Below are 24,613 nucleotides of genomic sequence, written 5' to 3'. Positions count from 1 at the left end.
TCTATAATCTCTCTCTCTCTCTCTCTCTCTTCCTCTATGTCTAGTATAATTATATATTATGTATTTTCTTCTTTTTTTTTCTTTTACTTTATGCATCCTCCCTCATCTCCTTCTCCTAATATCTTTATAATTTAATTATGTCTCTTCCACTCTCCCCCCCCCCTTTATTTGCCACTATTCCACTACAAAATCACATTATTTTACCCCCGAATTTATGTATGAAATTACAAGTTAGATATTAAAATTTCATTCAAACCTATCAATTCATGTGCAATTTGAGCGTAAAATTCATGAGAGTAATTGACACTCGCATTTTAGCATGTTAGCATAATGTTGTCATGCATGCATGACATCAAACACTCTTTTATTTAATGCAAGATGCCCGAGTTCTCCTTAGGATTTGCCTTGCATGAGCATGACTAAATAACAAAGAAATGAATCAGGCAGCGTTCTAATACATTGCCGGAACGTAAGATGCTTGATTGCACTGTTTCTTACCGATAGACAATCTTTCATTGAGATGTGTGATTCAACGGACCTGTATGTACTGTTTAGATGTATGATATCTATGCAACAAATTGGGTTGACGCCATTCATCATCACCTAGTGGTCTGTGGTTTTGTGCTTGTATCACAGAGACACTTGGAAATCAGTCAAAGCATCAAATCACTGTAAAATTCAAGTAATACACCATCTACTATAGTTTATGTAATGATTCAAGCTATTCCAACCATCACATACATTCATATCCATCAAATGGCCATATTCATTTATGAGAGTTATGATTTATCAGCATCTACTCGTCAGTAGATACTATCTGATGTAGGCTTTAAACCTGTGTATTATAAGAATCTGATACATCAATAAGAGGCTATATAAATTGATTCAGCATGTAAAAATAGCTATTCCTCATGTCTCCCAAAAAGCCTCTGATATATTTATACAAATATCAATCCAATACCATACCTTCTAACCCGGCCATGGAGCTATTCAAAAGGCTGCCTATACAGCAGGTGAAAGAAATGTTCGAAATGAGTCTTGGAACACCCGCTACTCTCTGTGCGAACTTCTTTCTGCCGATATCAGTTATCATCAGCTTTGTCTCCATCGTTTTTCTAATCCGTGAGCTAATTCAAGTACTGAAAGGCATGTTATTTGCAACCTGCGACCGTACAGCTACTAATAAACTTCACACCTTTAGATGTGAGAACTAACGGCAAGTACAAAATCGAAGCAATCACGAAAATTGAAGCTTTAACACCAAAACAAAATGCATCGCAGCAACGGCTTCAACAATTGGAACAGCAACTCATAGCGTTGAACCAACTGCTGCACCAACAACGCAAAGAACAAGAAGAAAAGGAGAGATGAGAAAGCAATCGATACAGCTCTTTGGAGTCAAGAGTGGACATCTTGAATAGATTCAAGAAAGACAGTATTTGCTGGATCAAATTTCCACAAGATCAAGAATCTCGCATTCGCACATTATCAGAAGCTACTGAAAAATTAAGCAACAGGATCACAAAGCTGGAAATCAAGTACACGAGTGCTATTAGAGACTTTGAAAAGAAGCTGAAAAAAATGGATCGTATTGTTGCTGGTAATTTCAGGATCGTTACAAAATACACAGAGGCAATCCGGGCATATCATGAAGAGAATGAAGAGGAATCAAAAAAGATAGCGGGCGCTTTCTTTGCATTACAAGAGCAAGTGAGTCAGGAATTGCGTGCGTGTAAGACTCAAATCAACGGCCAGGAATATAAACTTGCAAGGTTGCAATCTGCATATTCGTCTTATTCCTCAATTACCAAAAGACGGGCTGCACCACGAACCAAGGAAAAAAAAAAGGCTCTAAAGATAAGCAACCAGCCATTGCAAAGGAGACAGCATCTATGGGATCAGGGTTGATGCACTAGTCTTTATAAGCCGTGTCTGACGCTGGTATTGCAAGCACTAATCTTGTTATACATTTTATATAAAGCATTGATATACTTGATATTATGGTAGCCTTCCTATTGAGTAAATGTAATTCATCTTGTGTACAATTCTGGTTTCAATAATGTCACTAATAAGTTAAACCAAAGCCTGGTACCTGTAGTAGTTGCGAGTGTGCATCATGCTTCTTTCTGATGACTACATGGACCAAATCTATACACAAACTAATCAAATTACATGCCCAATCAGAGACAAAACAATTCATGAAATGCAACAATTCTAAATCTGAGTAATTTCGAAAACACATGCAAGAATTACTATGTTTGTATACGAGTGAATAGTGCCAACAATATGTGTTATGGCTGAATATGGGAGAGAATTCCATTTTGATGCAATAATTACATGTAATTCTATTGATCACTCATAGGCTTTGATGGTAAATATCTATTACTTGCTTGTCCCGCTGTGGAGCACATAGTGCTGGACGATAGGTTATACTCCCATTGTTGTTTGTGATACACTCGTTCTAGTAGAATCAAGTTACTTACGTTGGTATGATGATGGTAGCATTTTATCCGCTCCATGTGGCTATTGATAACCTTGTTCCCGTGTAGTACTACATGAATGCTGTCTGATCCTGTCGTCGTGATGTCAAGTTTATCTATTTTATATATTTAGAATCTAGATGTTGCTCTCGGAAGACAGGAGAAGGCTGATTGAGTACACGTTTTTCATCTGTGGTTGCTGATTTACATGTATTTTTACACATACCGTTGAGCATAATTCAGGGGTTCAATGCTGAAGCATACACGTGCTCTTCTTACTGGCTTCGCAAGTTCCCATGTACATATAAACAGATGCAATGTACATCATGTTCATTTCAAATGTTGCATTTCTTGATAACATCATGGCGCGGGTATTAAGATTAGTATGTGTATTTAGGTGTTACAACCCATAGAAAGATCGACAATTTTATTGTTATATTTAGTAACATCATCCGAAAGCGTTAAAAAAAAAAAAAAAAAAAGTAAAAAATGTGTGTGTGTTGGTATAGTATATACAGTTAATTAAATGGAATTTGAAGGAGTTCAGTTTGACCAGCCCAAGCCTGACTTGACCCAAGTGCCATCGCTTGAGAACAGTGCTAATGTGTTGGCAACCTCCAAGCATAATGGCTCCAGTTGAGGATGTTGGCATCGAGCATTCATAACAGAATCCAATGCCAAGATTAGTTTCGGGTTATCAAACGCATTTTTAACTATAATGGAGGTACATGATTCCCAATCATTTGTTGTCAGTGGTGTTGATACGACATGCATAGGTCGGCCTTGGACGACAAATGTACAAAGTGTGGATAGAAACTGAACGTTGACCCAGTTCTCCAGCTGGTCTGATCGAATGACTTTTTGGATTGCCAATGCAGAATCGATCAATTGACCGCCTGCTAAAAACCAATCAAGCTCTACATGTGTTGCGTTGCGTTTGGAAGCTACTTTAGCAAGTGTTGTTGCTGTGCACAACAGCGCATCCAGCTTTTGTTGTGGACTCTGCGAATAGCCAGACCATACCGCCATATAAGTCTTGATCAAGTCGGATTTGCTCTTCAGCAAGAGCTTCACTGCTGATTGAAATGTGTTATCGCCTTCAATTTTACCATCAAATCTCTGGTCGGCGTGAATAAGATCAAACATGATGCCGTTGACAAACTGGATATTGTTGGCTTGGTTCTCTCCCGAATAAGGTTGACAGTACTCGAGGATAGCGGATACATCTAGGTAAGATGAGGCATAGTAAGCCAATGCCTGCGTGATGATTTCAGGGAGGTTGTGCTCAATGCCAAAAGAGAGCTGTACCAACGGCTGCATCTGGGACCCGATGGAAGGTTCAAGAGAGTAAAAGTATCTGTCCAACGTCTCCTCCAATCCCAAAGCAGACATCTGTTTGTCGAAAAAGACCAGATAATCACCATATGAACTATTAGATCATCAACACAAACATGTTAACAACAAAAAGTCAGCTGAGTTTGCGCTGTTGTATTTACCAAGATGTTCCGAGAAACTCCAACCAGTTTTCCTCATTGATTTTGTTGCTGGAATCAGTGACATGAAGAGATGCAACATCCAATTTGGTCTTTCCGTAAGCGATAGCTAGCTGCTCCTTGGTGGCTGTAGGGTGCTATTGTTTTAGCATGATGCTTCTAGGGCTCATCAAATGTCTACATACCTTTGAATTTGTGAAGATTGACCAGCACACGGACAATGTTGTTTGGGCGATCTCTCTGTTCCATATGGTACAACAGATGGTTTTCATGAACGATATCCAGCAACAAAGACCTGTCGATGGATACGTTGTCTTGAATGTACTCCAAGGATGAGAATGGCGCTTGCTGTTGAGCAACTGATTGACGTAGCATTGTTTGTATGTTGTAATTGAATAAAGAAGAAAAGAGATACAATGAGAAATTAAAGGCTGTATTTATATGCGAATATCGCAAAAGTCACCTTATTATTAGTTCCCCTCTTTTTTGTTGTTTAACCCAAGATGCTACCCAAAAAAAATCCTATTTCTAAATAAAGCCATTAATTTGCCTTTTGATGCTGCTATTCTTATCTACCCCTTGGGGTTTGCTAAAAATCAGAGAAAAAAGATTGTTGCTTAACATTGTTGTGAGCAATCAACCTACACCGTAACACATAAGCAACGCTAGTATATCCGTTACATCAGGTACTACCGTCTTGCAATCATCATTTGCCTTATTTCCTATATGAATCAATCTAATGGAACCAAAGAAAGAAACAAGACCTGTGTTCTAGACATCTTGTCCTGATTTCATTCTCCTTTATTTTGACGTATAGTTTGAATTATTGGCCATGATCTCTGTATTATATATACAGAATGCCCTGGATTTCAAATGAGATGAAGCTTCCTTGCTCATGTGTATGCAATGCAGTCAATCAAATCTTGGCTCGATGTATGAACAACATTTATCCTTGCTTGACCCTAATTGTGCATATGATTCGCTCTCAAATGTACCAACATTCTTAGCCCGATGGTTTTCATTTTGACCGTGCTTGTATTAAATGGAATTCGCTCACAAGTTTACTCCATGGACATAGAGATCAGCATTCATAAAGCATAGAGTGAGAGTATAGGCACCATGATGGACCTCGATAAGAACGCCATACATGATGGCTATCAGTCATGCGACTGTAAGTAAATCATGTAAACTAACATTTTGTTTAAACAACACATATCAAGAGCTGCTTCGCTTCGAAAAATAAATGATACAATAGTAGTGCGCATTTATATCAATTCTGTAATATAATTCCTCACAGCTGTAGTCCTGAATTAAAATGTTGGCACTTTTCTAACTGACAAGAGTGTAGCTCATCATCTCAATTATACAAAGCACAACCATATAACTTACTGTAAAACATTCAAGGTGAATGAAGCCGGCATTGGGGGGGGGGGGGTTTGAAGGAGGTGCTAAGCCCATCCACCAAAAACATAACGCACTTAATTCAACGTTTGGTAACATCGACCTTTGATGCAGTTTTACCGTAGCGAAGTGAAGGTAAAAAACCATGGCAACTAAGCATCTAACCCAACATTTGGTAATATTAATCTTAATGAAGGTTTTACCGTAGCGAAGCGAAGGTGCAAAACCATAGTATTCAAGCAGCAAATTCGGTTTTTCATTTTCATTATTAACAAGCTTACCAGCAACATAACGCATCAAAATTTGCATGAAATAGCTTTACCAAAATCATATGCTTCCTATTCGAATTGGGCATTGCACAAGCTGCAGAACTGCCCTTCTTCTAGAAGATTTCAGCTACCAAATATGCGATTCATTCCGTTAAATAAACTCTATAAAGCAAAAATACAGCCAAATTTGACAGCTTTCAAGCCTTCATATCTTGACATGTAGACCTTTCTGAGCTACCGGAATAACGCCAAACAATTGTACTTGAGTAGTAGTAATTTCCTGACACCTTTGCTCAACTTTTTGAAGACCCAAAATAACATGGCCAAAAATTGACCAAAAAGCATGAGGGGTACCTCATGGAAAACATCAAAAAATCAAACGATCGACTTTTTGTCCCCAAAAAACGAAGGCTTTTACTAAGGTATATATTAAATCGAAATGTTGCTCTCGGTCCAAAGCAACCTCTGAAACTTTGTTTGTGGAACTTTCATATGCAATTTTTTTTTAACTTTTTGACCAAAAACGTCATTTCATATTTTCCGACTTTGCTCTATAAGTTTGTATTGTTGCTTGCACCATCAGATGCGCCTTCAAAAGTACTCCCAGAAAGCTTAAGGGTGCATGGCATAATCATCATAATTTACATAGTCGAATCTCTGGAAATAGGTCAGCTGAGTCGATTTTGAACAAAATTTGTCCACTCTAGGAAAGTGATAAAGCGAAGAATAAATGAAATTTGATTAGCAAAATAAGGATGCTTAATCGTGAGCCATTGCCACTACTTACTACTACTACTACTACTCATTTGTACATAGCTCATGCACTAGTATTATTAGCTGAAGTCGGTCCTTAATGTGCATTTTGCTCAAGTAAGATATGCTTATAAGCATCCATAGTTTATTTGTAATTACAGAGGTATACTTCCATGTTTCTTCCAAGGGTTTTGCAACGACTTTGATTTTAGCAGTTCCAACTGCTCTATTAATCTTGCTCTTGTTTCTCTAAAGTAAACATGTGTCAGTTTCAAGTGGTTACTACCAATGCTTTTGATTGTAAATACCTTGGAGCAATAATATCATCCAAATATCCCTTCTTTGCTGCAAACAAAGGTGTAGCAAATTTGTCCTTGTATTCTTTTCTCATGGCCTCTTTATCAGGGTGGTTTCTAAAAATGATCTCAACTGCACCTTTGGCCCCCATGACAGCAATCTCAGCGGAAGGCCATGCCACACTTTCGTACTGTATCAGAATTGGGGGTTTCTGCGGGATGTATACGATAAAACTTACTTGTAATCACCACGTAAATGCTTTGAGCTCATGACAATGTAGGCACCACCATACGCCTTTCTTGTAATGACCGTCAGTTTAGGGACTGTAGCCTCACAGTAGGCATAGAGTAATTTGGCACCGTGTCTTATAATGCCCGCATGTTCCTGAGCTGTTCCTGGCATGAAGCCAGGCACATCCACCAACGTCACCAAAGGAATGTTGAATGCATCACAGAATCGAATAAAACGAGCAGCCTTGACCGAGGCATCCATATCCAATGCACCCGATGAGACAAGTGGTTGATTGGCCACCACGCCTACGGATTCACCATTCAATCGTGCAAAGCCAATCAACATGTTGCTAGCGAAATTGGGTGAAATCTCAAAATAAGAGTGCGTATCCATAATTCTTCCAATGACTTCCTTCATATCATATGCGATGTTGGAGCTTGCTGGTATAATGGTGTCGAGTGCTGCATCTTGACGGTCGATAGGATCATCGCAAGGTTGATGTGGTATTGTGTCTCTGTTGGATAATGGTAAATAAGGCAAGAAGTCTCGAAGGCCTTGAATGGCCTCAATATCATTAGCAAAGGAGCGATGTGCCACGCCGGTTTTGGTTGTATGTGTTCTAGCACCACCGAGAACTTCTTGGGACACATGCTCATTGGTAACAGCCTTGACGACATCAGGGCCAGTGACAAACATGTAGGATGTATCCTGCACCATGAATGTGAAATCGGTCAAAGCAGGCGAATAGACGGCACCACCAGCACAAGGGCCCATAATGAGCGATATCTGAGGCACCACACCAGAAGCAAGCACATTCTTCTGGAATATATCTGCATAGCCTGCAAGTGAATCAACGCCTTCTTGAATACGAGCTCCACCAGAATCTTGTAATCCGATAACAGGAGCACCTACCAACATGGCTTGATCCATTACCTTTAGAATTTTGTTGGCATTGGTTCGACTCAATGAGCCTCCCAACACTGTGAAATCTTGACTGTATACAAACACGCGCCGACCATGAATGGTGCCATGGCCAGTAACAATACCGTCTCCGGGAATCTTGTTATGCGCCATATTGAAATCAGTGCAAGCGTGCTCAACAAAAGCGTCATATTCTCGAAAGGATCCTCGGTCTAGCAGTAATCCCAGCCGTTCTCTCGCTGTAAGCTTGCCCTATCGGATGAGTGAGTTTAAGGTCGATCCATCAGATAGCAACACGGCTTCATTGTTACTTTGGCGTGCTGAGCGTTTTGCTTAGCTTTTCCTCCACCTAGAATACTTTCTTTTCGTTTCTTTTCAACTGCTGCTGCTGTTGTATAATGAGAATAGGGCAGCTATTGAAACTTTAAGAATCTGGATTGCAAGCAGTGATCTAGGAGAGACTTGCCTTGTACGTATTGATCAATGGCTTGCTAACGAATCGCTTAATGGAGGCTGACAATAACATTTTGGAGAGGTTGTAAATACGAAAAAGACCAGTGCAGGAAACCCCTTCCACATTTCACATCATTTCGATTCATTTGAATAGCCGCCCATGCCCTTCTCTGAAGGATCTGCTTGCCATCATAGTGTATCTCATACACTGTCTATTGCAAATAAACAGGGATTGCATACTACTATCTGTATGTTCTATGTACACCCTGCAAGTAGGGTCCATAGAATACACAGCCTGGCATGATATTGTGAATCAATGGCTTGATGTACATGTTATGGCAAGTCAGATCAATTGTCAGAAGCAGGCATCGTCTAATACTAGCGGCTTCTAACCTGACATACAGCTATGCTCTGCGCCATTTAGAGACTAACTGATTCAACAGCTCTCTGTCAGATTCTCCAAAACTATGTACATTCAAGTTTGACTGCACCACACGGGATGGCAACATCAGATGTGTCTCTCATTTCCCTTCCAGTGATTATACGTGGCTTCCATGTTTTCGTGTCACTAAAAAGGCAAAATACCTCGAATGCCATATCAATGCTTTGTGCCGTTTTGCTATGTAGCTTTCGCTATTAGAGGGAGAAAGAGAATTTGCCTAGCAAATTGAGACAATGCGATGGATGACATCTGATTGGATTGATGGGCGGCTTGCCAACCCCCAATGTCAACTGGATGGCAAGCATATAAAATGCATGAACTTTCTTTTTCCATTGAAAATTTCCTTTTTCTTCTTCTTCTTCTTGATTACAACACGAAGATTTATTATGGCGGATCAATTCTTCAACTCAATTGACGATTATGTGGGGCTCCAAACCGCCTCCATTGCACTACTATCGCTGGCAGTCATCCCTATTGTCGCTGGCTCTATTTGCTCACTCAAACTACTCGAGAACCCATTCTCTAATGCCGTGAAAACTGAAAAGAAATCACCGTCTCCTCGCGCTGCTCGAAGCTCTCGATCGCGTTCAAGGTCCACCAGTGTCCATCGCTACCAAACTAGAAGCCAAGACTACCAAGACAGCAACAGCATCAGTAGCGACGACGAGGATCTGATCGAGAAGATTGATATTTCCAAGGTCATCAATGTCAAGGACACGCTGCTTTTCCCTATTATTGCCTCTGCATTGGTATATGCCGTGTCTCATCTGATTGAGACTGTCGATCCATTGTACGTCAACAATGCCATTATGGTATTGACATCGATTCTGTCCATGACTGTATTTTCGAGCACCACTGCCATTGTTGCAGAGTCTATTTTACCCAAGCAAGTCTTTGATAGCGTTGGTAGATTCAAGTTTAGCTATACCAAGAAGAACAAGAGTAAGTTGCTGCCATCATGATGGTATCATAAGGGATGGGAGGAAAAAAGGGAATAGCAGGGTTGAAATTAAAGCTCATGATGCGTAGAATTATGTCATTTAAATGTCACTTTGATTCACTTGATTATCATCGCGGTTTCCATTGGCTTGGCCGTTGCCTATGCATGGACACAACATTGGGTCATTGGCAACCTGTATGCCATTTGTATTGCCATTCAGGCTATTCGATGCTTGACGCTGGATTCATTTGGTACAGGATACTTGCTGTTACTGGGCATGCTGGCCTACGACATGTTCTGGGTGTTTGGCACAGATACCATGGAATACCTCTCCAAAGTGCTGGTCTATGCGCCAACCAGTGTTATGTGGCCCAGAAATATCAATACGTATGTTCACAACACGTTGCTCAAGAGCGATCACTATTTCACCATGTTTGGGTTAGGAGAAATAATTGTACCAGGTACGTTTGACTGCATTGGGGTAGTAGGGAAATAAAAGCTGACTTGTGCGTGTAGGCATTTTCATTGCTTACTGTTTGCGTGTGGATCAGTCGAATGCTTGGAGAAGCAGCAAGCCGAGATCCTCCTTCCGTAAGCCTTACTTTACCTTGGCGTTGATTTCCTACACATTGACAGCAGGTGCTTCTATATACACGGTTCATTTCACCAAAAAGTCTCAATCAGCCTTTTTGTACGTCGTGCCTGCATTGATTTTGACAACGCTTGCTTTGGCAATCTACAGAGGTGAGTTGAGTGCTGTGTGGGACGTATCCGACATCCTGGAGACGTTCAAAGAAATCAATGGGTTCCACACCGAGGAGTACAGGCCCACCCGAGAAGAGAGATTAGCTGAGCGACAAGGCAACACAAGATCCAGTAGAAGCGCAAGTGCTAGTGCAAGACGAGGTTCGACTGCGGGTGTCGTTGAAGAGGTGTTTGACGAGACCAGAAAGATGGTAGCACCCATCATTGAAGAGGCGGCTGAGGTGACATATAATGCAGCTGAAGAAGCTCGTAAGGCAATGACTCCCTATTACGAAGAGGCTGTCAAGAACACAACAAGAGCCGTGCATGCAGTTGCTACCAAGGTGCAAGAGCAAACAGCGCTGGATGAGGATACAACCATTGAGCAGGATGTCATTGCTCAACACAGGAATGATCCCGTTCGATCCACTTCAAGAGGCCGTGGCCGTGGAAGAGGTCGTTCCCGTGGACGTGGCAGAAGTCGGTCTACATCTGTAGCAGCCAGAAAGAGAAGTTCGAGTAGAGCCAGCAAGAGAAGCGCTTAGATTATTTTTGTTTCAAATAAAATCACAACGATAATATACTGCATGTGTGAAGGAGGACAGTTTATATTGGTGTGAGACACTATACTACATCGAACTAAACTACGGGGCCAACTCCTTTGACAGCTGATACAGACTTCTCCACATGACAGACTGCAGCGTATATTCGAGCATTTTTACTCATAGTATGGACAGCAGCATCTGTATGAACAAATAGACATGGATCTATGCAGCCATTGTTCGGGTGGTATTTATACTACATGGCAAGTCTGTAGAGGCCTGCTGATACGAACACTAGATCGGCATTAGTATAAGCACAGCAACATTTAGATGAGGTCTTTCGCTTACCAACACCCGTTACTCCCAGCCCAACTGCCGTCTTTGCTCTGCCTGGTAGCTTATTTACAACAGATGCTTCTCGCAAAGCATAGGCCCCTAAACCTCCAAAGCCTAATGCACCAGTGATCTTACAAGGCAGACAATCCTGAAAGGCCTGTTGATCATCATTGGCCGTTATGGTCTCTTGATTGTTATCATTGCTGTTGTTTGTCAGTGTTGAATGGATTTTCTATGTAATGACAGGCAGCTTGGTTAGTGGAATCATTACCAAGATGGGCTCAGAGCCTTACATTCAACATGGCTTGTTTTATTTTCGAAAGAACGGCTCGACTAATGCAAGTAGATGGGTTACTACGGGTTTGGTATTGACAGAGACACGGTCACAGTAATTGAAGTATTTTTAATAGGTAAATGTTGATGCGACTCATGCCATTTTCTTTACACTTTGTATATTTATATCACAGATTCACAGAATATGAAGCCTGCTCGCGTACAAGTATGTGTTTCTACAAGATGGTGTCGAATCCAATGTACTGACCGCATGCCAATATAGGTAACTCAAGCTCAACTGGATGAATACCTCAAAGAAAAGAGACCAGAAGGCGGCACCTACAATATCTGGCATCATCGTTATTCTGGACTCGAGAGAGACTTCAACAAGACAAGGTAAAACATGCCAACCCCACGTATGAGCGGCAAAGAGGTACTAATTTCAGCATTAGCGTTCGACCCAAATTCAAGGTAGACATTGCCAGAGATGCTGGCGAGACATTGGGTTCTCGAAACAAGAACGCCTACTTTTGTTTGTTCTTTGCAAAGGGCATGTGCTCCAAAGGACCCAAATGTACCATGTGGCATAGAGTACCTACAACAGACGATGTATTGGAAACCACAATTGATTGCTTTGGACGTGATAAGTTTACGTAAGTGTGCTCATCGAGATTGGGTCCATGTAGTGGATATTGACTGTGATGAACTAGTGAATTCCGTCAAGATATGGGCGGTGTTGGTGGTTTCATTCGTGAAAACAGGACGTTGTATATTGGTCGCATCACTGTTACAGATGATATCGAGGATGTTGTGAGACGTCAGTTTGGTCAATTTGGTCCTTTAGAAAGAGGTAAGAGGGATGCGATGGGCAAATGGCATGTGGCATGTATATTGAAAGACTGTCTACAGTGAGAATTTTGAGAGGACGTGGTGTTGCTTTTGTAACATACAAGACGAGAGCCAACGCTGAATTCGCCAGAGAAGCCATGATGAATCAAAGTCTCGAGAACAACGAAATTGTCAATGTGCGTTGGGCCACAGCTGATCCCAATGCTATTGCAAATCGCTTAGACGCAGAAGACGATCGTTTAGAAGCAGAGCGAATTGCAGCATTACGAGCTGAACACAATCTGGACGACCAGACAGAAAATCAAGAAGAGGAATCCGAACTACCCGCTGAATTCACGAGTCTCAAGCGTGATGTGGATGAAGATGGATTCAGCCAAATGGAGCAAAAAGTCAAAAGACAGAGAGCTGAAATAGAGGCAGCACAAGCACAGGAGGAAGCCGCATCTGCTCCTCTCGCCTACGAATACACACAAGAGGATTACGATAATTATTACAAACAGCAAGAAGAATATTATAAACAGCAAGCATTAGAAGCACAACAAAATGTCAAAGTGGGAGGCATTATTCCTCAGAATGTACTGTCTAATTTAAAGGGCTTTTCAAAAGCTACACCAGTGAATACCACCAATGCTGCTAAACCCACAACAGGATTAGGCAGTTTGACAAATTATGGTAGTGATAGCGAAGATGATGAATAATAATAATAAAAAAAAAAAAAAACCTATTCACTCAGCCATTCATTGATGCTTTCGCATCGGGCCACTCAACAAGTGTACAACTTTGCAGATACAGATTATCTGCTCTGAACAAGGATGGAGAATCATCATTGTGAATAAGTTTTTTTTTTATTGGGAAAAAAAAAAAAAAAAAAAAAAAAAAGAGGCAAAAAAGATTTTCGTGTCAAGTGAGAGGGTTTTATATGGTGCAATTGAGTTTGTAAATGGCGTGGTGTGTGCCTGAGATGTGGTGAGAGATGATGGTAGTGGAGAGAGGTATTGGACCATGTTCACTTGGTGCTAATTTGTAGACACCAAAAGCCACGTTCTAACAAGTTGATCTTTTCGTATCATGTATCACTTCTTGCTTGAGTCTCGCTAAACTTGACCTCAAGCATTTGTTCGTATTGGGGATGTCGTGTTGCATATAGGGTTCAGACTTGATGTGTGCATGATGGGCATGTGCAGTAGGATCCTAGCTAGTAGTAGAGTTTTGAGCCGTAGTAGAAAAGCAACATCCTGAGTCAGAGGAAGAATAGTGTCGATGCTGAAGACTTGTAATGTACTATCCATGTTATATATCAGCAACACTATCAGCCCTGACAGCCCCACTCTTTACATGCATATGTAGCTTTCACGCCATTGAACGCAGCCTCTTGAGAGTACAAATCTTCCAAGCTCTGACAAACGAGAATCTTCCTTCAAACACAAGCGTCATAAAAGCAAGCAGCATCTGCTTTGGCTTTGAAATGAAGCAAACAAGATCTACAAGGCTTTGATATTGAATACATTGCTCTGAACATTGCATCGTCTATTACGAACCCAAGTTGCTCTTGAGGTACATGATTGCTTTTGATTATGGAACATCGATTCATTACCTGCATCACATCACTTTCAGTATGGCCTTTGAGAGACGCACCAAAGACCTGTTATAAAATGTCAACAATACGTGCAAGACTTTTCAATAAAGTAGCAACTGTAGTCGAGGATGGGAAGACATGTGTGTGTGTGTTTTTTTTTTACTGCTGGTAGTCCAAGCAAAAGCTTATCATGCGATAGCCATGCTCTCCCTTCCCGCTATTGTTGTTGGCATAGGCAGTTTTAGCCACAAAACCCATGGTACAATCATTTCACAGCAGGTGTTGCCATGACAATCAAGGTGATTCGAGTGTGGTGTACAGACAATCTTCTTGAAACGTCGTAGACGATGACAGGCTGTCAATGCAAATGGCCATCACCGAGAAATAGCCGTCCTGATGCCTCCTGTTGACATTCCATTTGATGTCCATCTCATTAAAGCCCAGAGTTTTCTCTTTACATACCAACTATACAAACATGAGTGAAATGCTATATTGCGAGAATCCTGAATGGAAAGATGTTACGCCTATACCCCAAGACGATGGACCCAATCCTCTTGTTCCTATTGCCTATGCCAAAGAGTGTAAGTAGAGCATGTACTCTTGATGCACTCTTGTTGACGCTATTGTATAGATGCTGATGCCATGGACTACTTTAGAGCAGTAACTCGCGCTAACGAGAAATCCCAGCGCGTATTGGCACTTATCCAAGATATCATCGACATGAATCCTGCTCATTACACTGTATGGAACTATAGACAGCAAGTGTTATTTGCTCTGAATGCAGATTTAGACAAGGAGTTGGATTACATTGATGACATTGCTGCTGATCAAGCAAAAAACTATCAAGTCTGGCATCATCGTCAAGTGATTGTGGATCGATTAAGCAAGGGCGACAGAGAGCTGCCCTTCATCAACTCGATTTTAGAGGAGGATTCCAAAAACTACCATGGATGGTCGTATAGACAGTGGGTGGTGAAGCGATTTGGCTTGTGGGACAGTGAATTAGCATACACAGACGACCTGCTGGTGTTTGATGTGCGAAACAATTCAGCTTGGAACTACCGTTATTACATCTTGTTCAACAACCCAAAAACGCCCTCAGAGGAAGTCATTGCATCCGAGATCAAATTCACAGAAAAGCAGATTGTATTGGCACCCAACAATGCCAGCAGCTGGGCCTATCTCAAAGCGTAAGTCTGTATCTATTGAGAAAGAGAGACACTGGCATACTAAAGCAGGGCTGATAGATTGCACGAAAAGACAAACAAGCCATTGAATTTGATCGAGCCCTTCTTGAAGCAGCTTGTCGACAAACATGTCGAATCACCCTTCTTATTGTCCATGTACATTGACATTTACGAGCAAAACGCAAAGCAGGGAAATACAGCTGTTGATCCAGCTGCTTTGGACATGTGCAGGGTATTGGCTGAGAAGATGGACGCCATTCGTGAAAAATACTGGCATTACCGGTTACAATCATTGCAAAAGCTGAACATTACTGCCACTGTGCATTAGTCAACATGAGAACAGAAATGTCCGTGTGAAATCCTAGCAGTTTTGATATTCCGTTTTCGAGTAATAAATACTACCCATCTCTTTCTTTCCTCCTTTATCTTTACATTCAGCACTAATCACAATGCGTATCGCTGCTGTTCAATTCCACATTGACCACAAGAACAAGGAGGTGAACTGGTCCAGGGCAGAAGACTTCATGATGGATGCTGCCAAGCAAAAGGCAGACTTGATTGTGTTTCCAGAGTAAGAGCATGTAGGCCAATGATGCGATCCAAGACGCATAACTATCCTCAATAGGTATTTCGTTGGCGGACCTGGCAAACACATGGTAGAAAAGACGGCTCCAGGTGAAGCTGTCAACCGCTTCAGCGCATTAGCCAGAAAGTATGAAATGGACATTGTGCCCGGTACCTTGACAGAACGTGATCCTACAGATGGACATGTCTACAACACTGCTCATTACATTGACAAATCAGGCAATGTGCTGCTAACTTACAGAAAAGTGCACCTGTGGCATCCTGAGCGTCAATACATGAAGAAGGGAGAGAACGGCTTTTCCACTGTCAAGAATAGATTTGGCATCGAGATTGGATTGTGCATCTGCTGGGACATTGCCTTTCCAGAAGTCTTTCGAGAGTTGGCTATGAAGAGAAAGGCTCAATTGATCATTGCACCCGCGTATTGGAGTCTGGATGATGGTGGCGAATTGGCTGTGGCTGAAGACCCTCTTTCAGAAGCCAAAATGCTAAACTCGATCAGTACTGCTCGTTGTTTTGAAAATGGCATCGTTTTTGTGCTCTGTAACCCTGCAAATGATGGCCAAGTAGAAAGAAAGCAGCCCTTTGGTACCATGGCTGGACGCACTCAAATTGCTGTTCCCTTCAAGGGCCCTGTAGCTCATTGCGATCATGAACGTGAAGAGATGATTATGGCCGATGTAGACATCAAGACGATCACAGAGCATGCTGAAGAAGTGTACAAGGTTAGACAAGATTGGGACGCAGGATTAGTGTATGGCGGGTCTGCAAACTGTGGAAAATCGAGTAGAATCTAGTGCTCGGCAATAAACACACATTTTATTTTCTGACAGAGGATGCAAATTTGTCTATAGCACCAGAGAAGCGAGCAATACCTTCTCTGGCCTCTGCTTTGGTCAAAATAAGAGGAGGAATAATGCGAATTGTATTGTTGCCAGCTGTCACCAACAGCAATCCTCTTTCTCTTGCATACTTGATCATGGGCTCAGGATTCTTGAAAAACTCTACGCCGAGCAACAAACCCTCTCCGCGCACTTGCTTGATAATTTCGGGATACTCATCTTGCAGTGCTTTGAGATCTCGTTTAATCGCATGGCTGACTTCATCCACGCTTTTGAGGAAATGAGGGTTGGTAATTCTATCAACAACACCTAACGCCACTGTAGCAGATAATGGATTGCCGCCAAATGTAGTGCCATGGTCACCTACAGACATCAAAGTGTCAGTTGGCGAGTTTAGCTGTGTGATAAATCATCGGCTCTTACCAATCTTGATTGCTTCAGCGACTTTGTTGGTGGTCATCAGTGCGCCAATAGGCACACCATTCGCCAGAGGTTTCGCCATGGTGAGTATGTCGGGTGTACAGCTGCTGTCATAGTACTGATGTGCCCACATCTTTCCGCTTCTACCCAAGCCGCACTATTTTCCCCATTGTCAGTCCATTGTTAACATAGGCATGGATGCAGCGCATACCTGAATCTCGTCAAATATCAGCAAACTGTTGGTCTCAGTACATCTCTCTCGCAACGCCTTGATGAAATCTCGGTCTGCCACATGAACACCGCCTTCACCTTGAATGGGCTCAACAATCACACCAGCAGTCGATTCATCCACTTCATGCATGATTTCGTAAATGTTGTTGAAAGGCAATACACTCACATCTGGTATAAGCGGAGCACACGGATCCTGATACTTTTTGACTGGTGTTACCGATAAGGCGCCCATCGATCTACCATGGAATGCATTCTTGAAACACACAAGCTTGGTCTTCTTCTCGCCGCCCACCATCTTGCCCCACTTGCGTGCAAATTTGAGAGCGCCTTCATTCGCTTCCGTACCAGAATTACACAAAAAGATTTTGTTTGCCCATTCCTGCTTGCTGTATAAATGTGTTGTTTCCACTAATTTCTCGGCCAAAAGACTGGCTGGTGTATTGTGATACAGATTGCTGGAATGCACGAGCTTTTGAGCTTGATCATAGAGGTCTCTCGCCACTTGGGGGTCTGCGTGGCCTAATGCGTTGACAGCGATACCGGCAGTGAAATCAAGGTAGGCGCGATCGTTGGCGTCGTAGAGATAGCAACCTTTGCCATATTCAAACACAATGTTGGGGCGATTGTACAATGCAACAGTGTATTTCTTCAAGCGGTCAATGGTATCAAATGTGGATTGAGACACCTGGTTGTCAGGATGCGTGATTTCAGTGATGGCTCGTGGAAGTGTAGCAATGGATCTGATTGAAACGTGACCAAGCTGATAAGAACGGCTCAGGGCACGTTTGAAGAGCAATGGTGTGGATAGCATGTTACTGTACTATATGACTGAGAGAAGAATAAAGTATAATCCTCTTTTTTTTTCTGTTGCCTTTATATATTCTAAAACATTGCAACATTTTATCATTGGTTTGATCTGAATCATCCCAGTTCTACATCTGACACAAATTGCTGGTGATTTTATTAAAAAGGAAAATGAAGTGTTGTCTTCTTTATATAACAACACACAGTATAAGTGCATAATATAATACGTACATACGATTAAGCCTATACTGATTGTATAGCTTAGTATATTGCACGGTACAATTATTTGTCTCATTTGATGAGTGCCTTGCGCATAATTTTATCGGATACGCAAAAAGATGGAATCTGATTGTACCACCAACGGATCAAAATGCATCTATGAAACCCGTAATTCTTAGACAGTGTTCGGTAATTTTCCTTGGGCCATCCCACAAAAGACATGAACGCATACAATGCAATTCAAAGCTGATTGAAAAGTAATTCAGGTTGATGTATCAATACAAAAAGTCGCAGTGACTAGAGAGCATATCAACTATAAGACTGCAGGTCGCAGGGTTACAATCAAGAGAAATTAGTCTACATGAATACTAAATAATTTCGGTCAGTTATCATTTATTCATATGCCATTACCATTCTGTTTTAGTTTAAAGTGATCATCTATCTATATCAGCTGCCATCAGATGATTAAATAATCCTTGGAAATTTGCACGAGCTCTATATGAGCTTAAAGGGGTAGTTACAATGGAAATGGTGGCTGGCATTCAACAATCGAAATTTTGGAGTTTTACCAGCAAGCCCTCATAAGTTACCACTTTCAAGGTAACGATGGATGCGTGACATGCTGGCGAGCTATGCCTCTAGGACTAGATGGCTGTAGCTTGCTTTGTTTTTTGTCTTCAAGCCTTGTATTCTATGGTATCCGTACGTTGCCCGCCTAAATACGCCATCCGTACAATGCCCTTCAACTCGTCTACTAGGACCTCCCCAAGCTTCCCAGTAGGCAAATATGCTTTGTTCAATGTAAATGTAGCACATATCTTACTATTTGGCGGTGTTATTCCTCATGAAGCATCAAGTTCTAAATGTGCAAACCGATTTTCGATGTTGATTTTGGAATTATCCAGGATCAAGGTTAAAATATTGATGCTAAAGCTTTGAAAGTAGCATGTTCCATAGCAAAATTATGCGAGGAAAACAATGTGCAGTTGGGTTTTTAGACTGGATGGTGGGTTGTTGTTCAGAAACGGACGATTTACGAATCGAGACAATTTCGAGCAAAGACCTTCTATATATAAATCCTTTTAAATGCTGTTAATTATAAGGGATGGCGAGTGCTAAATCGATAGATAAGGTATTGGAAAGCTTTGTAGTGAAAGCCTCTTGGTTAAATCTTTCTTTGTTGTTTGCTTGGCAAAGAGCCAAAAGTGCGTTGAACGTTTTACTAAAAGAGGGAATCGCTTTTTCATGCCCGAAGCCAACAATGCTAGAGACTTCATTTCGAAACAATTATATGCCCACATGGAGGGGTTGCTAAACCTCATATGAGCGTATTCTCAGCTGCCACATTGTCTGTCAAATATTTATTAAGTGAGAGAAGTACAAAATTAATCATCAATATAAAAAGAAACATGGTTTCTTTACTATTATCCATACAACTGACAATTCAACCAAGGGGTTTCTCTATTAACCAATTTTTGCCTCCCTATATTTGCTTTAGAAAAAAAGAAACCTCATTTGGGCATCTAACGCGATACTTCCTTTCAAAGATTGGCTGTTAACCCCTAAATTCGCGGTTTGCAGTGACAAAGACATGTTCTTTGATAACAACAACATAGAGACGTCCATATGGTGCTCAAGCCCACAGAATAAATTCAGGATGTGCATTGACTGATGTTGGCTCACAAAAGAAAACATATTATATGCACATTATTGTAGTGAAAGATAGCTCTTTAGCGACTGATTTCGGACAATTCGGCTAGAGGGCTAACCTTTTCGGCAGTTTACAGTAGCTCAGTGAAGCCATTTATGCCTGATTTTACTACAGTTTGTTGATGTCGACTCCTGTACCATAGAATCTATACGTATCATGAATCCCTGTTCGATAGATTTTGATAAATCATTTTGTTGTTGCCTCGCATCGTACCGAGCCCGATTTGGCGAGTCTGGTATCAGTCATTCTCCCTTAATAATCATGGGTGTTCAGCATCGTGGATAGGCTTTAGGTAGCTTTGGGGCTAGATATAGTGTCTCTGTTATGACCGGGCATCAAAAGGAGTTCTACCGACCTGATAAGCATTTCGTTGAACACGAGCAAGTCATTGGATTCAAATTGGCTTAAAACATTGACGCTCAAGTCGTAACATTATTGTTCCGTACAATGCAGAGCATCCGGGTCGTTAAACAGATTGTGATTTACTTGCTCCTTTGGCAACACAACCTACTAGACCTTCTTTTTAGGCTAAATTCTGTTCAAATTTAGCCATTTTCAAGCATGAATAACTCATGCCACAAAGCGTTTTGAACGCTTAGAATAACGCCAAACGGCTCTTCTTGGCTACGCTTTACTTCCTGATGCTTTATCTCAGTTTTTTTTGGGTCGTTGCAAATTCATGAAAATCATCGTTTTTCCATGAGTATTAGCAAGGGAGAATTCTTGAAAATCAAGCGATCGCGTTTTTCACCCCAAAAATGGAGACTTTTCCTATGATACATATCAGATCAAACTGATCGCAAAAACAGTATGCAACACTGGAAACTGTTTCTATGAGGCTTTTATATGCTAAATCTTGACATATTCACAGAAAACCTGTTTTCATATTTTTACAAATTGCTCATTATTTTCAGTCTAAAAGCTGCATAAAACTAGCATCATTCGATGCGGCTTCTTTGGTCCTCTGAAGATGTGTTAGAAAGTTGGGTGTAACAACGACAGTTTTCATAGTCAAATTTGGTAAAAACATTTAAAAGATGTCAGATCAGGTCAAGTTTGAACACGAAAATACCCACTACACAAATTCAAATTAAATTGCCGCAATTACGGCTGCTACGGTACATGACGACTGAGACCAAATCTACTGGTCGTGACGTCGGATAGGGTGCCCTTTTATTTTTCCATGCCCTCGTTTTTTACCCTTTTTGCAAAACGCGTTTTGGTATCAAACCTTGGTGGTTTTGGACACCGTTTAATTGATAATAACACTCTAGCTTCCGATAACTCTCTCTTGTACTGTTGGAAGAACTTGATACTGCTTCTTTGAAGTGGAATATATTAGGTACTATTCGATAACGAGCACTGGAAGGTGTAGAATTAACACTAATTCAGTTTGTTTATTAGGTTTCGATAATTTTTTTACCTGTTCGACGTGGGTGCTGCTGCCATTCCTTTTCTGCTATCTCTCCTGTCTGCTTCTTTGGTCTTTGTCTGGTCTCTGCTTGGTGTCGTTTGTTCTTTGGTTTTTCTATGGTGCTGGTGTTGCTGCTGATGTTGTTGCTGCTGCTAATCGGGTCTTTCATGGTATACTACTGTCTTTGGTGCATGCTCGTTCTCTGGTGTCGTTCGTTCTCTGGTTTGTCTATGGTGCTGGTGTTGCTGCAGCAGCTGCTGCTAATATGGTCTTTCCTGGTCTACTGTGTTTGGTGCACGCTCGTTCTCTGGTCTATATCCGGTGATTGCGTATCCTCTGGTCTATCTACGGTGGTGATATATAGTGATTGACTTTTTTGGTCTTTTTCTGGTCTCTGCTGGTGTTGCTCGTCCTTTGGTTTGTCTATGGTGCTGGTGTTTCTACTACTGCTGCTATTATGGTCTTTCCTGGTCTACTGCGTTTGGTGCTGCATGCTCGTTCTCTGGTCTATCTATGGTGTTGGTAAGTGGTATCTTCTTTCTTCTGGTCGCAATGATATAAAACTTCTTTGAACGCTTGTATTATTGCTTCCTTTCTCATGATAATGCATTCATGATGTTTACTTTGTTGTGCTTTTCTTCTTCTTTTGTTGGTTGTGTTGCTTTACATCCGACTATTACCATGCATGTTACTCATGTATGGATTTTTGTTGCAACAACAACGAGTTGTTCTGAACGTCTCTGATGTTGTGTTTGTTATATCTTTCTTTGACTCACTTTGTGTGAGTATCCCTTTTTTGTCTACTTACTACTATACTCCTATAGTAGTATGTTCTTTTCTTGTTTCTTTTATTATTATGTTTCTTTTGAAGCATACCTTTTTTTACGTTGTGTGGATGTGCCTATCCCTGAAGCTCAACAAGACTCTATCCGAAGCTAAGAGGTAGATAGGCTGCCTCCACTTGGTTATCACTACTTACTTTAGTGATGATTGAGGGCCTCAATGCCTGAATTTAAAGCTAGGTGATGTAAGTAAGGCATGGTCTAGCACCTGGGGGAAATTTGATGATAGCAGCGGCTATATTGCTATTATAGCGGCGCTTAAAATTTTGCCTCACATCAAAACAGGGGGAAACCCTCGCAAATTTTTTTTTAGGTCAGCGGAGTTTTCAAGCAATCTGATTGGCTCAGAGGTTGAGGTAGCAAAGAGTTACAACCGGTTGATTTCCTATTGATCTGTCATTTATAATAGTTTTGTCTTCTGTAATAATAAAAGTGTAATAAAACGGAAACAATTTAAATTCTTGTTCGTTCATTAAATTTATCAACCATTAAATGATTTTATGTGAATAATTTTTTTTAAAAAGTATTTTTTTAGGAGAAATCATTTAACAGGTGTGGAATTTGAGGCTTGATAGACTAAAATTCACGGGAAAAAAAAGAATAAAAAAAAACAGTAATGTCAACTTGATAAAGGTATGTTTTATTATCAAACTGACAGATGTAAAGTAAACTGAAGTCTCTCTACTGGCCAGGTAGATGATCCTTCTTATATACTATAACAATGGATAAAAGTTCTATTAATTCGATTGACAAATAAGTCAACTCAGATCAACTAATGTTTAATCATGCTAAAAGACAACTCCAGCAAGCTAATCATGATTTAGCTTTGCCTGGATAAATAATTAGACTCCCATCTGAAGTACCCTGATCTATCCTTTCTATAAAGATAATTAATATCGATCTAGTAGCATGTATCCGATAGGTAGAGTCTTCTTAGTCTATATTAATAGTACATATCTGAGTGTATATCGCTAAGCATACATCTATAGCATGTCTCATATATAGTACAAGTCTGTAGTATATAAAGTATCTACACTACGGCCCAACTGATGTTCTCATGAGAACATCGAGGTGCTCATATAAGAATCTATTTTATGTTCTCATTCGAGAGCATCGATGTTCCCAAAAAGTGGAAAATGCTCTCATATGGGAACATCGGCGTTCCTAAAGATCTATTATAAGTCGGCCGATGTTCTCATAAGAACATCCGAGATGTTCCCATATGAGCACATCCATGTTCTTAAATAAGAGCAAATGTAGCTGTTTATGAGCGCATCGATGTTCTCAAATCAAAATATCGATGTTCTTAAATGAGCAAATCCATGTTCTCAAACGAGAACATTCATGATCGCGCATGAACCTATCGATGAGCTGAAATGGGATCATTGAAGGTCTGAATCAGCTTAAATATTGGTAGCTTTTATTGGCCCATAATTCGTGGTTTAAATATTGGCAGCTTTCATTGGCTCAGAAATTGTGGTTTAAATATTTATACATTTATTATTGGTTAATTTTAATGGGTAAACGAAGGCTACGTGCCAAAAACGTGCAATAGTAAAGCCTTGTAGTGGTAATGGTCATGCTGTAGGCTATAGTAGAGTCAAAGATAATTGAGAATAATAGCCTGGATCAGTATGAACTGTTTCGTGTTTCCCAATATTATCAGTTTTTAGGGCAATATAAAAGTGATGTTTCCAGGCGAGATCCAGAGAGAGCATAGAATGAAAAGGTTGAAGCCATCAACAGTGTTCCATGTAGAGCAACGAATTGTACAAAAGCCAGCATAATATCAAAGATGTGCATGTACCTATCAGCAAAGATGTGAACTGAATCAAGTTAGTAAAGCGTTCCAGCAAAGGCGTAATGACTACAATACCTCTTTCACAAGACAGATAGAAAGTACAGCACACCACCAGGCAGCGACTCATTGGGAGCAGACATTCTTGAAAAGAAAACATCGAACGAATGTTAATGCGTCTTATGCCGTCAGAAGAATCAGATGTATAGACCGCATCATTCAACTATGAAGCATCTGCCATTGTTCACTGGATGCAAAAGGGGATCCATAAAGTATGCAAGAGATGTGCTCAGTTATCAAGCCAAACCCGCCAGACCCACTCGACGCTGGCACTAGTTAACTTATCAGGTGAGTAACGACTGATTTTTCCTGATGATGCAGCAAAAGATGACTTACTACTTGAACAGTGATAGCAAGAAAGCAGATAAATGGAACCAGCAGGATGGAGGGAAACGGTTAACCAAATGGCATACTTGCGACATCGAAATTGACCTGGCAAAGTCGCCTTTACATTTCTACAAGATATTTGTTAGCTTTTATATGGCAAGAAGCATTGGACA

General features: G+C 40.9%; 9 protein-coding genes across 9 annotated transcripts; 4 read left to right on the top strand and 5 right to left on the bottom strand.

Annotated features, from left to right (window-relative positions):
- Positions 1-3,023: 3,023 nt before the first annotated feature.
- SCC2 (Sister chromatid cohesion protein 2) lies at positions 3,024-4,348 on the bottom strand (the record flags this gene model as incomplete). The annotated part of the gene is made up of 3 exons (XM_064826799.1): positions 3,024-3,909; positions 3,977-4,100; positions 4,159-4,348. 3 exons carry the CDS (start codon positions 4,346-4,348, stop codon positions 3,024-3,026), a joined length of 1,200 nt encoding a protein of 399 aa, XP_064675856.1.
- Positions 4,349-6,551: 2,203 nt separating this feature from the next.
- ATC70_007539 (uncharacterized protein) lies at positions 6,552-8,371 on the bottom strand (the record flags this gene model as incomplete). Its single annotated transcript, XM_064826798.1, has 5 exons — positions 6,552-6,645; positions 6,705-6,875; positions 6,932-8,097; positions 8,157-8,258; positions 8,312-8,371. 5 exons carry the CDS (start codon positions 8,369-8,371, stop codon positions 6,552-6,554), a joined length of 1,593 nt encoding a protein of 530 aa, XP_064675855.1.
- A 755-nt stretch (positions 8,372-9,126) lies between these two features.
- On the top strand, positions 9,127-10,969 carry ATC70_007538 (uncharacterized protein; the record flags this gene model as incomplete). The annotated part of the gene is made up of 3 exons (XM_064826797.1): positions 9,127-9,682; positions 9,770-10,141; positions 10,197-10,969. 3 exons carry the CDS (start codon positions 9,127-9,129, stop codon positions 10,967-10,969), a joined length of 1,701 nt encoding a protein of 566 aa, XP_064675854.1.
- A 253-nt stretch (positions 10,970-11,222) lies between these two features.
- On the bottom strand, positions 11,223-11,604 carry ATC70_007537 (uncharacterized protein; the record flags this gene model as incomplete). The annotated part of the gene is made up of 3 exons (XM_064826796.1): positions 11,223-11,260; positions 11,315-11,534; positions 11,596-11,604. 3 exons carry the CDS (start codon positions 11,602-11,604, stop codon positions 11,223-11,225), a joined length of 267 nt encoding a protein of 88 aa, XP_064675853.1.
- Positions 11,605-11,780: 176 nt separating this feature from the next.
- ATC70_007536 (uncharacterized protein) lies at positions 11,781-13,122 on the top strand (the record flags this gene model as incomplete). The annotated part of the gene is made up of 5 exons (XM_064826795.1): positions 11,781-11,801; positions 11,859-11,971; positions 12,028-12,228; positions 12,286-12,425; positions 12,485-13,122. The coding sequence occupies 5 exons, from the start codon at positions 11,781-11,783 to the stop codon at positions 13,120-13,122; spliced, it is 1,113 nt and encodes a 370-aa protein (XP_064675852.1).
- Positions 13,123-14,475: 1,353 nt separating this feature from the next.
- ATC70_007535 (uncharacterized protein) lies at positions 14,476-15,515 on the top strand (the record flags this gene model as incomplete). Its single annotated transcript, XM_064826794.1, has 3 exons — positions 14,476-14,581; positions 14,632-15,190; positions 15,248-15,515. 3 exons carry the CDS (start codon positions 14,476-14,478, stop codon positions 15,513-15,515), a joined length of 933 nt encoding a protein of 310 aa, XP_064675851.1.
- Positions 15,516-15,636: 121 nt separating this feature from the next.
- Positions 15,637-16,569, top strand: ATC70_007534 (uncharacterized protein; the record flags this gene model as incomplete). The annotated part of the gene is made up of 2 exons (XM_064826793.1): positions 15,637-15,758; positions 15,813-16,569. The coding sequence occupies 2 exons, from the start codon at positions 15,637-15,639 to the stop codon at positions 16,567-16,569; spliced, it is 879 nt and encodes a 292-aa protein (XP_064675850.1).
- A 22-nt stretch (positions 16,570-16,591) lies between these two features.
- On the bottom strand, positions 16,592-18,076 carry ATC70_007533 (uncharacterized protein; the record flags this gene model as incomplete). The annotated part of the gene is made up of 3 exons (XM_064826792.1): positions 16,592-16,977; positions 17,038-17,191; positions 17,246-18,076. The coding sequence occupies 3 exons, from the start codon at positions 18,074-18,076 to the stop codon at positions 16,592-16,594; spliced, it is 1,371 nt and encodes a 456-aa protein (XP_064675849.1).
- Positions 18,077-23,917: 5,841 nt separating this feature from the next.
- ATC70_007532 (uncharacterized protein) lies at positions 23,918-24,213 on the bottom strand (the record flags this gene model as incomplete). The annotated part of the gene is made up of 2 exons (XM_064826791.1): positions 23,918-24,081; positions 24,132-24,213. 2 exons carry the CDS (start codon positions 24,211-24,213, stop codon positions 23,918-23,920), a joined length of 246 nt encoding a protein of 81 aa, XP_064675848.1.
- Positions 24,214-24,613: the final 400 nt, after the last annotated feature.

The sequence above is a fragment of the Mucor velutinosus genome (assembly GCF_035048745.1).
Source record: "Mucor velutinosus strain NIH1002 chromosome Unknown tig00001553, whole genome shotgun sequence".
NCBI lineage: Eukaryota > Fungi > Mucoromycota > Mucoromycetes > Mucorales > Mucoraceae > Mucor > Mucor velutinosus.
Note: the sequence above shows the minus strand (reverse complement) of the source record. Positions and strands in the feature narration are given on the sequence as shown.